General features: G+C 43.4%; 1 protein-coding gene across 1 annotated transcript in view; it reads right to left on the bottom strand.

The window, feature by feature from the left end:
• Positions 1–1,190, bottom strand: part of PAK5 (p21 (RAC1) activated kinase 5) — a 276,113-nt gene extending 274,923 nt beyond the window's left edge. Inside the window, exon 1 of the mRNA XM_073553844.1 lies at positions 1,149–1,190. Coding sequence (XP_073409945.1) covers positions 1,149–1,175 — 27 coding nt within the window. The 5' untranslated portion in view covers positions 1,176–1,190. The remainder of the gene's footprint in view (positions 1–1,148) is intronic.
• Positions 1,191–13,691: the final 12,501 nt, after the last annotated feature.

Below are 13,691 nucleotides of genomic sequence, written 5' to 3'. Positions count from 1 at the left end.
TTGCTTCGTTTTTTATTTTTATTTTTTAAGGGGTTCGCTAAAGGGCTTAACTAATGGGATAGTTTTATAGGGCGGGTCGTTACGGACGCGGCGATACCTAATATGTGTACTTTTATTGTTTTTTTTGTTTTTTTTTTATTTCTAAAAAATGGATTTATTTGGGGGAATATTTTTTTTTTTTTCTAATTTATTTGGCGATTTTTTTAAATTTATTTTAACACTTTTATTTATTTTTTTTTTTACTTTATTAAGTAGTCCCAGCAGGGATATCACTGTCCTGTGACAGATCGCTGATCTGGACGGGATAGTACGTCTCATGTCAGGAAGGGGTTAATGACCAAGCCAATATTTGATCTTAATGACCAAGCCAATTTTTACAATTCTGACCACTGTCAATTTGTGAGATAATAACTGTTAGGCCGGGGTCACACTTGCGAGTTCAAAGTGAGTCTCTCGCATCAATACCCTGCACTGCCGTCGGCACTCGGGACCGGAGTGTGCGGCTGCATGTATTTCTATGCATATATGATAATGCCCAGTATCAGAGAACGAGACAAGGCGGTGACCATGGTCCAAAAACGCCTTGTGCATGGATTACCACTCCATATGCTAATCTTAAAAAGGAGAAAACGGAGTAACGGATACAAAATATATGCAAAAGTATAAATTTTATTAGTACTCACATCAAGTGCTGACAAGTATACAAGTTGACTAAAATAGGGGGGATAAGCCCCAATGATACAACAATCAGGACAGACAAGGACAGGGTAAATAAAATGATACCAGTGCTCGAAATCTACATGGCACAACGTTCAGTCAGCCCATGGGCATTGCACATAACAGACATATGTCTAATGGTAAAAGATAGTCAAATATGGCATACTCAATTAAATGTGTATTGTACATAGTTGTACATGTCTAGAGCGCCAAAAAAAAAAAAAAAAAACCATCCAGAGGGGTCAATGTGCAAGTCCAGTGGACACTGAACATAAATGAATCAATGACATGTGAAAGGATTCTTAAATAGTAAATAACATATGTATCAGCATATCAAAACTGCGCAATTGTGCCAGAGAGAACCCGGGAGACGACCCGCCCAGCAGTCCAAATGACCGAAGCGTGGAAACAAGTAAAGGCAGGCTGCTTACCGGGGAGCAGAGGAGGTGAAGGCCCATGCAACGACACCCGCCGTACGTTTCGCGCCCGCCACAGGCGCTTTATCAAGGGAGTGTTGACTGAGGTGAACCACCATGTTTTTATGCAGAAAGACCTCCCACTTGAAAGCGGTCACATGGGGCAGGTCTACCAACCAAAGGCAGCGGACAGAGCATGCGCAGTGCAGCTCACTCAAACCAGGAAGTGATCGATAGTATGGTCACAAAAAAAAAAAAAAAAAATGGCGGGACAAGACCGCACTCATATAAAAACTAGATAGCATCGTTACCCTAGACGCCTGCGCAGTGTATTGCGTTGACAAAAAGTGTCAGAGCTCAATGAATGATAAAGATGTAATCAGACCATAATAGCGGCGCATACTCAGTGCAACACCTCAGTCCTCCAGGAAATGGGGCAGGCGTCACGCGTCAGGGAAAACAGAGGGAATTTAACCCCGTGTATAACCTGAGGCGGGCAGACGCCCAAACCCATATCGGAGCAACGGGTGAGCGCAGGTATGCGCACTAAGGTCACAGCATAAAGAATCAGGAGAAGAAAATTAAAAATAAAAAATAAAAAAAAAAACAAATAAAAAATAAAAAATAAATAATAAACCAAGGTCACGAAGACAGACCATGGAGGAAATACAGTAAAGATAGTGACATCAATCATAATTGGGGCAAACAATATAAACACATTATATGATAGTGTGTGCTACCAAAAATCCAGAGCACCAGTAAGGATTGTAAAGGCACACAATAAGATTGATGCAACAGTCCAGAGAAACTTTTTTTTTTTTTTTTTTTTCTTTTTTCTCCCCTTCTTCCCTCTTTTTTTCTCTTCTTTTTATATAGTAATAGACGAGTGACCCGAACACGATGGAGTGTCCGCATTCTCCATAATATCAATATGCCGTGAAACGATGATGAAGGTAGATATTCTTTCCAGATCCAACAGATAATAAACGCAGGCGTGGGTACGGACATCCAGAATAGAGGGGTCCACACCACACAATGGTACCAGTGAGTCCACATGTAGCCAACACAGAAAACACAGGGAAACTAAAAAAAAATATATAAAAAGACAAAAAGTTAAAATCATACAAACCGAACGTTGATAGGGCCTAAAAAAATAAAATAAAACAATGGTGAGTGCAGCGGAGACAGCAGAAGCTATAAAAATGAGGAGAAACTCAGAGATTCGTTAAGTCCTTTGGGGGTCATAGTATCCAGAGCGATGATCCACTTAGCCTCTCTCTGGGCCAACGCCTTTTTGTAATTTCCAGCTCGGATTCCCAAGTGTACACATTCAATACCTCTTACCATGAAGGACCATGATGTGAGTACTAATAAAATTTATACTTTTGCATATATTTTGTATCCGTTACTCCGTTTTCTCCTTTTTGAGATGTATTTCTATGCAAATGAACGCTCCAGTCCGAATGCCGGCGGCAGTGCCGGGTATTGATGCGAGAGACTCACTTTGTACTCGCAAGTGTGACCCCGGCCTTAATGTGGGATTGGTGAGAAGTGGAGTTTTTCCAAGAGAGCGATGGGGCTGTGGACAGTTCGAGGGGTGGAGCCTGGGTGGAGTCTCAAGGGGACCCCGAAAATTTTTCCAGTATGGAGCCCCGAAATTCCTGCTAGCAGCCCTGATGCACACAGGGAAGGAGTGCAGGCATTCAGTGGGATGAGTAAAAGGGACCACATATCCAATTATACTGACACTATTACAAATAATATAATCAATATATATTTTTTACTAGCTGAAGAGCCCGGCGCTGCCCGGGCATAGTAACTAACTGTGGTTAGTTATAGCAAATTATAATTATCCTCCATCCCATAGTCCCGTGCCCATATACCCATCACACATCCTCCATCCCATAGTCCCATGCCCATATACTCATCATACATATCCACGATCCCATAGGCCCGTGCCCATATACCCATCATACATATCCTCCATCCCATAGTCGAGTGCCCATATACCCATCTCACATCCTCCATCCCATAGTCCCATGCCCATATACCCATCATACATATTCTCCATCCCATAGTCCCATGCCCATATACCCATCATACATATTCTCCATCCCATAGTCCCATGCCCATATACCATCATACATATCCTCCATCCCATAGTCGAGTGCCCATATACCCATCACACATCCTCCATCCCATAGTCCCATGCCCATATACCCATCTTACATATTCTCCATCCCATAGTCCCGTGCCCATATACCCATCATACATATTCGCCATCCCATAGTCGAGTGCCCATATACCCATCACACATCCTTCATCTCATAGTCCCATGCCCATATACCCATCATACATATCCGCCATCCCATAGTCCCGTGCCCATATACCCATCATACATATCCTCCATCCCGTAGTCCAGTGCCCATATACCCATCACACATCCTCCATCCCATAGTCAACCATTATGACATCATAATGAGCGGCGGCAGGGCTTGCAACCTATGATGACATCAGCATCGCCATGGCAACCATTGTGACATCATATTGACGGTCGGGGCTTGATACGCACACACTTTTTCCCCAGTATGTAGATGGGGGCAAAATTGTTTGGTGAATTGGAATGCGCAGGGTTAAAATTTCGCCTCACAACATAGCTTAGGACGCTCTCGGGGGCAGACATGCCACTGTGCCAAATTTTGTGGCTGTAGCTGCGACGGTGCGGATGCCTATCACGGACATACACACACACATACATACATACATACATACACACTTTGAGCTTTATATATTAGATTAGCTGAAGAGCCCGGCGCTGCCCGGGCATAGTAACTAACTGTGGTTAGCTATAGCAAATTATAATTATCCTCCATCCCATAGTCCCATGCCCATATACCCATCATACATATCCACCATCCCATAGGCCCGTGCCCATATACCCATCATACATATCCACGATCCCATAGGCCCGTGCCCATATACCCATCATACATATCCTCCATCCCATAGTCCCGTGTCCATATACCCATCATACATATCCACGATCCCATAGGCCCGTGCCCATATACCCATCATACATATCCTCCATCCCATAGTCGAGTGCTCATATACCCATCACACATCCTCCATCCCATAGTCCCATGCCCATATACCCATCATACATATTCTCCATCCCATAGTCCCATGCCCATATACCCATCATACATATTCTCCATCCCATAGTCCCGTGCCCATATACCCATCATACATATTCGCCATCCCATAGTCGAGTGCCCATATACCCATCACACATCCTTCATCTCATAGTCCCATGCCCATATAACCATCATACATATCCTCCATCCCATAGTCCTGTGCCCATATACCCATCATACATATCCGCCATCTCATAGTCCCGTGCCCATATACCCGTCATACATATCCTCCATCCCATAGTCCAGTGCCCATATACCCATCACACATCCTCCATCCCATAGTCCCGTGCCCATATACATATCCGCCATCCCATAGTCCCGTGCCCATATACCCGTCATACATATCCTCCATCCCATAGTCAAGTGCCCATATACCCATCACACATCCTTCATCTCATAGTCCCGTGCCCATATACCCGTCAAACATATCCTCCATCCCATAGTCAAGTGCCCATATACCCATCACACATCCTCCATCCCATAGTCCTGTGCCCATATACATATCCGCCATCCCATAGTCCCGTGCCCATATACCCGTCATACATATCCTCCATCCCATAGTCCAGTGCCCATATACCCATCACACATCCTCCATCCCATAGCCAACCATTATGACATCATAATGAGCGGCGGCAGGGCTTGCAACCTATGATGACATCAGCGTTGCCATGGCAACCATTGTGACATCATAATGAGGGGCGGGGCTTGATGCGCACACACTGCATCCCCAGTATGCAAATAGGGGCATTATGACATCATAATGAGGGGCGGGGCTTGACACACACACACTTTTTCCCCCAGTATGTAGATAGGGGCAAAATTGTTTGGTGAATTGGAACGCGCGGGGTTAAAATTTCACCTCACAACATAGCTTAGGACGCTCTCGGGGTCCAGACGTGTGACTGTGCCAAATTTTGTGGCTGTAGCTGCGACGGTGCGGATGCCTATCCTGGACACACACACATACACACACATACACACACTTTGAGCTTTATATATTACATTGAGGACGCCAAATAGAACACATTAAAACCACAATACAAGACAATATATAATAAAAAAGCAAAGGGGGCAGGTCAGCACACACAATAGATTAAAGATATAATAATAATCAAATCTTATATAATTTATCCAGAGATGTTACTCCACTCTATTAACCCCTTTACCCCCAAGGGTGGTTTGCACGTTCATGACCGGGCCAATTTTTACAATTCTGACCACTGTCCCTTTATGAGGCAATAACTCTGGAACACTTCCATGGATCCCGGTGATTCTGACATTATTTTCTCGTGACATATTGTACTTCATGTTAGTGGTAAACTTAGGAGAAGCCACCTTCATAGCGATATTTTTTGATGATAACCAAACCATATCACCAACCTTAAACTGGGGACCAATGGTCCTATGTCGGTTGGAAAACCGCTGGGCCTTTTCCTGGGAGAGAGATAACTTATCCACCACTTGGTCCCAGATCTGGTGCATTCTCTCCACCACAGTGTCAACACCTGGGCAGGCAGAAGGCTCCACCTGCCCTGAAGAAAATCGAGGATGAAACCCAAAGTTACAAAAAAAAGGTGACATCAAAGTGGCAGAACTAGCTCTATTATTTAAAGCAAATTCAGCCAAGGGCAAAAATGAAACCCAATCATCCTGATCAGCGGAAATAAAACATCTCAAATACGACTCCAAGGTCTGGTTTGTTCTCTCCGTCTGCCCATTGGTCTGAGGGTGAAAAGCAGAGGAGAAGGACAACTGAATTCCCAGCTTGGAACAGAAAGTCCTCCAAAATCTAGACACAAACTGAACTCCTCTGTCAGATACAATGTTCTCAGGAATCCCGTGCAAGCGAACCACCTGTTGCAAAAACAGGGACACCAACTCAGAGGAAGATGGCAACTTAGGGAGTGGTACAAGATGAACCATCTTAGAGAACCTATCACAAATCACCCAAATAACAGTCATTCTCTGAGAGACAGGCATATCAGAGATGAAATCCATTGAAATATGGGTCCATGGCCTCCTGGGGACTGGCAAAGGCATCAACAACCCACTAGAGCGAGAACAAGGTTTAGACCGGGAGCAAGTCCCACAGGACTGCACAAAATTCCTGACATCACGAGACAAGGCGGGCCACCAAAAAGACAGACTCACCAGATCTCTAGTACCAAAAATACCTGGATGACCAGCCAATGCAGAGCAATGAACTTCAGACATCACTCTCTTCTTCCACTGGTCAGGAACATACAACTTTCCACTGGGACAACGCTCAGGTTTGTCCTCCTGGAACTCTTGCAGAGCACGTCTCAAATCGGGCGAGATGGCAGAAAGAACTACCCCTTTGCCTAAGATGGTAGCAGGCTTGGTCACCACAGGAGAATCAGCAAAGAAGCTCCTAGAGAGAGCGTCAGCCTTGATATTCTTAGTGCCAGGAAGAAAAGAGACCACAAAATCAAAACGTGTAAAAAACAAAGCCCACCTAGCCTGTCTAGGGTTCAAGCGTTTGGCCGACTCCAGGTAAATCAAATTCTTGTGGTCAGTGAGGACCACGACTTGATGTTTAGCTCCCTCCAACCAATGTCTCCACTCCTCAAATGCCCATTTCATGGCTAACAGTTCCCGATTCCCCACATCATAGTTACGTTCAGATGGAGAGAACTTTCGGGAAAAGAAAGCACAGGGATTCATTTTAGATGTTACAGGATCCTTTTGGGACAAAACAGCTCCTGCACCAATCTCAGAAGCGTCCACCTCTACCTGGAACGGGAGTGAGACATCAGGTTGCCGCAAAACCGGGGCAGAAGTGAATCTTCGCTTCAGCTCCTGAAAGGAAGAAACAGCCTCCGGAGACCAATTCAACACATCAGCACCCTTCTTAGTCAGATCAGTCAATGGCTTGGCAATACTAGAAAATTTTGCTATAAATTTCCGATAAAAATTAGCAAAACCCAAAAACTTCTGGAGGGCCTTCAAAGAAGTGGGCTGAACCCAATCATAAATGGCCTGTACCTTGGCCGGGTCCATTTCAATAGTTGACGGAGACAAAATAAATCCCAAAAATGAAATCTTCTGTACCCCAAAAAGGCATTTCGATCCTTTGATATACAGGGAATTCTCCCTCAAGATCCGGAACACAGTCCGAACATGTTCCACATGAGAATCCCAATCCTTGGAGAAGATCAAAATATCATCCAGATAGATAATCAAAAATTTATCCACAAAGTCTCGGAAAATGTAGTTCATGAAGCACTGGAAGACAGAAGGGGCATTAGTGAGCCCAAAAGGCATCACCAGGTACTCAAAATGTCCCTCCGGAGTATTAAACGCCGTCTTCCATTCATCCCCATGCTTAATGCGGATAAGATTATACGCCCCCCTGAGGTCAAGCTTGGTAAACCAGCAAGCACCTTTAACTCTAGAGAATAGATCCGAAATCAGGGGTAACGGATACTGATATTTAATAGTAATTTTGTTGAGGGCACGATAATCAATACAAGGCCTTAATGAACCATCCTTTTTGGCCGCGAAAAAAAAAAAAACAGCACGTAAGGGTGAAGAGGATGGTCTAATATGACCCTTCTCCAACGCCTCCTTAATATAGGATCGCATAGCCTCGTGCTCGGGTACAGATAAATTGAAGCGCCGACCCTTGGGAAATTTACACCCAGGGCTCAGTTCAATTGCACAGTCATAACTCCTATGAGGAGGCAAAGACGCAGACTCATTCTCACTAAATACATCATAAAAGTCCGCCAAATAGTCAGGAACATCATGCGACTGAGGAGAGGTGGAAAAAACCGGAGCCTCACTAAGGGCACACCGACAATCCCAACTCACCAGACACAGATTTCCAATTCAAAACTGGATTATGAATTTGCAACCAGGGAAACCCCAGAACAATGGTATCATGCAAATTATGCAACACCAAAAATCTACAATTTTCTTGATGGTCTGGGGCGACCCGCATTACCACCTGGTTCCAAAACTGAGGTTTATTTTTCGCCAAAGGAGTAGCATCAATCCCCCTCAAAGGGATAGGCGTCCGCAGAGGTGTCATCGGAAATCCACAACGTTTAGCAAAATCTAAGTCCATTAGGTTCAGGGCTGCTCCCGAATCCACAAAAGATTTGGCGGAAAATGTGGACAGGGAGCAGATCAGAGTAATTGCCAGAAGAAACTTAGGTTGAACACCACCCACAGAAAACGTGTGTGCAAAACGTTTCTCTCGTTTAGGACAGACAGAAATAATATGCGAGGCATCTCCACAAAAAAAACACAGCTTATTACGCCTTCTGAACTCCTGACATTGCTCCCTGGACAAAACTCTATCACATTGCATAGGTTCAGACACTTGTTCAACAGGTGGCAACACCTCTCGTGCAGTCCTGCGTTCACGTAAACGCCGATCAACCTGAATGGCTAATGACATAGAATCGTCAAGACCAGAGGGAACAGGAAATCCCACCATAGTATCTTTTACGGCTTCTGACAAACCCTTCCGAAAGAGAGCTGCCAAGGCATTATCATTCCAGGTAGTAAGGACCGCCCACTTTCGGAATTTTTGACAGTACAATTCTGCAGAATCTCAACCCTGGCTCAATGCCAACAGGGTCTTTTCAGCCTGATCAATAGCATTAAGTTCATCATACAACAACCCCAAGGCTTGAAAAAATGCGTTCACATTAGTCAGAATAGGATCATCTGGTTTCAAAGAAAACGCCCAATCCTGGGGATCGCCACGCAGCAAAGAGATGACAATTTTAACCTGCTGCGCGGAGCTCCCTGACGAGTTAGGCTTCAAGGCAAAAAATAATTTACAATTATTTTTGAAATTCAAAAATTTAGACCGATCCCCAAAAAACACATCAGGAGTAGGGATCTTTGGTTCAGCAGCATGTGAATGAGCAAGGTAGGCGGAAATTCCCCACACTTCCGCAGCGAGCTGCTCCACACGATCAGACAATTGCTTTATCTCCATTGAGAGAAAAAAAATTCCTCCTTCGGACTCAGAGATATAGAGGAAAAAATATACACACTTTTTTTTTTCTTTTTGACAATTCTTTCCTGCTATTGAGTACCCTAGGATCTGCGGTATGGCTGGTGATTCTGTTATGAATGAGTCACCGTAGGAGGCAAAAACAGAAATACTAGCTAAGTCCAGAAAACCAGAGAAGTTGGCAGCTATCGGATTACAGACCCCTGAACCTATCAACAACAACTAGCAGTAGCCGTGGGGGGTTCCTACGGTGCCCTAGACCCCTTGATCACAGCCAGAGAACTACATAGCCTAAAGACAGAAATGGAAATCTAAACTGCCCCAGAGCAGACCCCAAAGCAATAGGCAGCCCCCAACATATAATGACGGTGAAGCAAGATGAAAAAACACTCACACAGATAGAAAGATAGGCTGAGCAAACGATGGGGCCCAAGCTAACTACCAAGGACAGGATAGAAAAGCTGCTGTCTGAAATCCGCCAAAACCCTATCAAAAGAGCCAACAGCTGATAGGGAAAAAAGCCCTGAAGACGCTAGGCTTCAAAAAGACTATATCAGTACTCAGGTATTTTCTGAAGACAGAACAAAAAGGAATTCAGCACACCCCAGCAGGGAATGGCAGAAATCCAGAAAAACAAGGAAAAACAAAACCAAAACACAAATGCAAAAAACAGAGCAGAGAACTTAGCTTTTGAGGAGCAGGAATAAGACTGGTCTCCTAGAATCCCTCAGAGAGATCACCAGCAAGGCAGAAGGGTGTCGGCTGCCTTATATCCAGTCAGAAATTCCCGTCACCCAGTCATCATCATCCAGCTCAGGTGCTTGGTAATCAGCCTCACTACCTTCCTTCACCAGAAGAGGGAGTTCATCAGACCTCAATGGTGAAGGGGAAAATGAACTCACAACAGGTCTGGATGCACATAATGAGAGCATTATACTGCCTCTGTACAAATCTCTGGTTAGACCGCACATGGAGTACTATGTACAGTTTTGGGCACCGGTGCTCAGGAAGGATAAAATGGAACTAGAGCGGGTACAAAGGAGGGCAACAAAATTAATAAAGGGGATGGGGGAACTACAATACCCAGAGAGATTAGCAAAATTAGGATTATTTAGTCTAGAAAAAAAACGACTGAGGGGCGATCTAATAACCATGTATAAGTATGTAAGGGGACAATACAAATATGTCTCCGAGGATATGTTTATACCAAGGAAGGTGACGGTCACAAGGGGGCATTCTCTGCCTCTGGAGGAGAAAAGGTTTTTCCACCAACATAGAAGAGGATTCTTTACTGTTAGTGCAGTGAGAATCTGGAATTCCCTGCCTGAGGAGGTGGTGATGGCGAACTCAGTTGAAGGGTTCAAGAGAGGCCTGGATGTCTTCCTGGAGCGTAACAATATTGTATCTTACAGTTATTGTTAGGTTCTTTAGAAGGACGTAGATCTGGGGATTTATTCTGACAGAATTTTATAGGCTGAACTGGATGGACTAATGTCTTTTTTCAGCCTTACTAATTATGTTACTATGATTCATCATGTGTGTGCCGTCACCGCCACCCCACACACCAACGCGCATTTCACACGTTGCTCCCTGACTAAGCATTTTATTTGATTTGATTATTATTATATCTTTAATCTATTGTGTGTGCTGACCTGCCCCCTTTGCTTTTTTATTATGTATTGTCTTGTATTGTGGTTTTAATGTGTTCTTTTTGGCGTCCTCAATAAAAAATATTTATTGATTATATTATTTGTAATAGTGTCAGTATAATTGACGTGCTCAGAGATTTAGTTTCTGTCGACGTAGCTGCATGATTTGCGGCTGCTGGACTGCCTGAATACATGTGTGGAATGCCTGATTGTTACAGAATTCCCACATGTATTTAGGCTGTCCAGTAGCCGCAAATCATGCAGCTGAGATGAGGAAAACTAAATCTCCAAGCACGCCAAAATACTCAGAGGACACCCGAGCGTGCTCTGGAAAACCCGAGTAACGAGTATACTCACTCATCACTAATACTCGCTCATCACTAATTAGTAACAGATAAACCTCAGGGTGGTACTCCTCAAGAGCTGTCCAGTCTTATTTTCTGCTCCAATACACAGATGAATGCGACCACAAGCCCAAGTTAAGCTTCTAATCATAAAGTAGCTGAGTGACAATGCTCTGGGAACATCCTAAGGTCAGAGAGATTCTATTTTAGGCTTTGCAAAATAAAAAAAAATATATTGCTGTGTTTTTCATATGTAAACATGAAGTATAGAATATATGAGCATTGGTTATTATCTCAATTATGTCCATTCCCATTGTGATTAATGGGAATGGGCATAGACAATGGAAGTCTATGTGCAGTGCATATTATTTTACTGGATAATAAAGGAAATGTTCTCTTTCCATTAAGCAAATTTCGACCATTATCTTGCAGCCTTGTAGCATTACTATTTTTTTTTGTGCTTCTTTGTTGTCTGTTCTGTTTGTCTTAACAATTTTTATTTGCATATGTTGAATGTATACTGTAATGTAGTGGCAACTTGAGGGAGAAAAATATATATATATATTTTTTGTCCAATGTATTTACTTATGCATTTGTAGTATAACTAGAAAAAAGCATTCTTTCTCTATGAGTGCTTCCACACTGCATTTTGTCCCACATCCATTGATCTCGTTGTGGCTTATGTCTGATTTTGTCCCCCCCCTGAAAAACGGGATTCGGGCGTATGTGCCGATGGGGCTCCAGACTATAATGGTGCCAAAATCCAGACACAGTCTACTACAATTAAGTGTCCGCCTCCAGTTCACGTATACACCCAAAATGATGCGCGACAGAGCACACGTTGGCTCTGTTGGCACCATTATAGTCAATGGCTCCGGCGGCGCATGTCTGAATTCCGTTTTGCAGGGGAGTCAGACGTAAGCCCCAACAGGGCCAACGAACGTGTGGGGGATTTGAACATAAGCCCCTATGGGACCACTGAGCATGGGACATAGCAGGTCTAAGTCACAAGGCTTTTTTGCCCAATGACAAGCACACGACCCTTATGTTCAATGCCTTGTGTGTCCCAGGCAATACTCACCAATTTCAATATAATTTATGCAATTTCAAGCCAATAAAAGCAGTGATAATATCTATAGGACTGATATAGAGAGGTATATACTGTATGTCGGAAATTATTTGGAAGTGTGGAAAATGACCATTTGGAAAAATAAATTTGTGGCATACTTTGCATGGCGCTAAATAGCTATGATACAGTTCCTGCTAGGAATTGCATGACAGTTTGGGATTTCGGGATAGTTGTCAAAAGAGCGTTAAGGTATTCAGTTCCTAAAAATACACTCTTATTTTTTTAATAATACACCACGCACCGTGAGTCAGTCTATGGCAGCATCATTCTCCAGTGCACCATTATTATGGGTTGCAGAAGCCCCTGTCCAGTTGCCATCAAATATGTCATATACAGTATATGCATCTTGTTAGAATACTGTAAAAGAGGCGTTAATGGTGGCGGCCGCATTTTACATCGGGAAATCCTTGTGACCGGTTCCCTTTAACAGTAGATACACTCTATAAGCAATATCCATACATTGGAGGGCTGCAATATATGTGATCTAGAGGGTACATATGCCAAAGATGGCGGTAGTCAGTTTCCTGTATCTGGAAAATGATCTGATTTGATATCAAAGGTCTGTCTGAGAAAGAATATAAAAATAAAGGTACATTTTGGGACCGAACAGGCATCTTCATTAGGATAAAACAGCAATGTCCTCACCCTAATGAAAGAGTGAAGTAGAAATACACTTTAAAAATGTCATCAAAGTCCAGTCATGTATGCAACAAATCTGCCATGTGTGGATATTTATCCCAAATTATCTCACCTAATACTAATGAGATCCTAAACATAATGTATTGTGGGAACTGGAGGTTTATAATTTAGCAATTCTGTAAGCAGAATGTTACATTAGGGCTGGTCAAACACTTCATCAAGTGCTGCAACTAAACAGCAATAGCACTAAAAGAGGACTTGAAAATAATCCAAAAATTAAAAAAATACAGCAAAAAATGCAGAGATGCTTACCTGCCCAGGCCTCCAAACAAATGCACTGGATGCAGTGGACACATATAGTTAAGATGGCGGCAACACAGGTGCAAGAATACCGATGAGACAACCGCCCATTACTAGCTAATGTATTTTGCCCAAAATATCAACTAATACCTCACATTATTATGTGTTTTTTACACTTTATTTTTCAGGGTGCAGTTGGGCCCATTTGATCTTGTAAACTGTGGTGTCTGTTCACATGGGATTCATTTTGATAGCGCTGGGCAGCCCGCCTGATCTAATAGATGGGCATAACTAATAGGCTGTGCATTGC

This window comes from Dendrobates tinctorius, unplaced genomic scaffold (assembly GCF_039654945.1).
Source record: "Dendrobates tinctorius isolate UK_male_01 unplaced genomic scaffold, ASM3965494v1 ptg000203l, whole genome shotgun sequence".
Lineage (NCBI taxonomy): Eukaryota > Metazoa > Chordata > Amphibia > Anura > Dendrobatidae > Dendrobates > Dendrobates tinctorius.
Note: the sequence above shows the minus strand (reverse complement) of the source record. Positions and strands in the feature narration are given on the sequence as shown.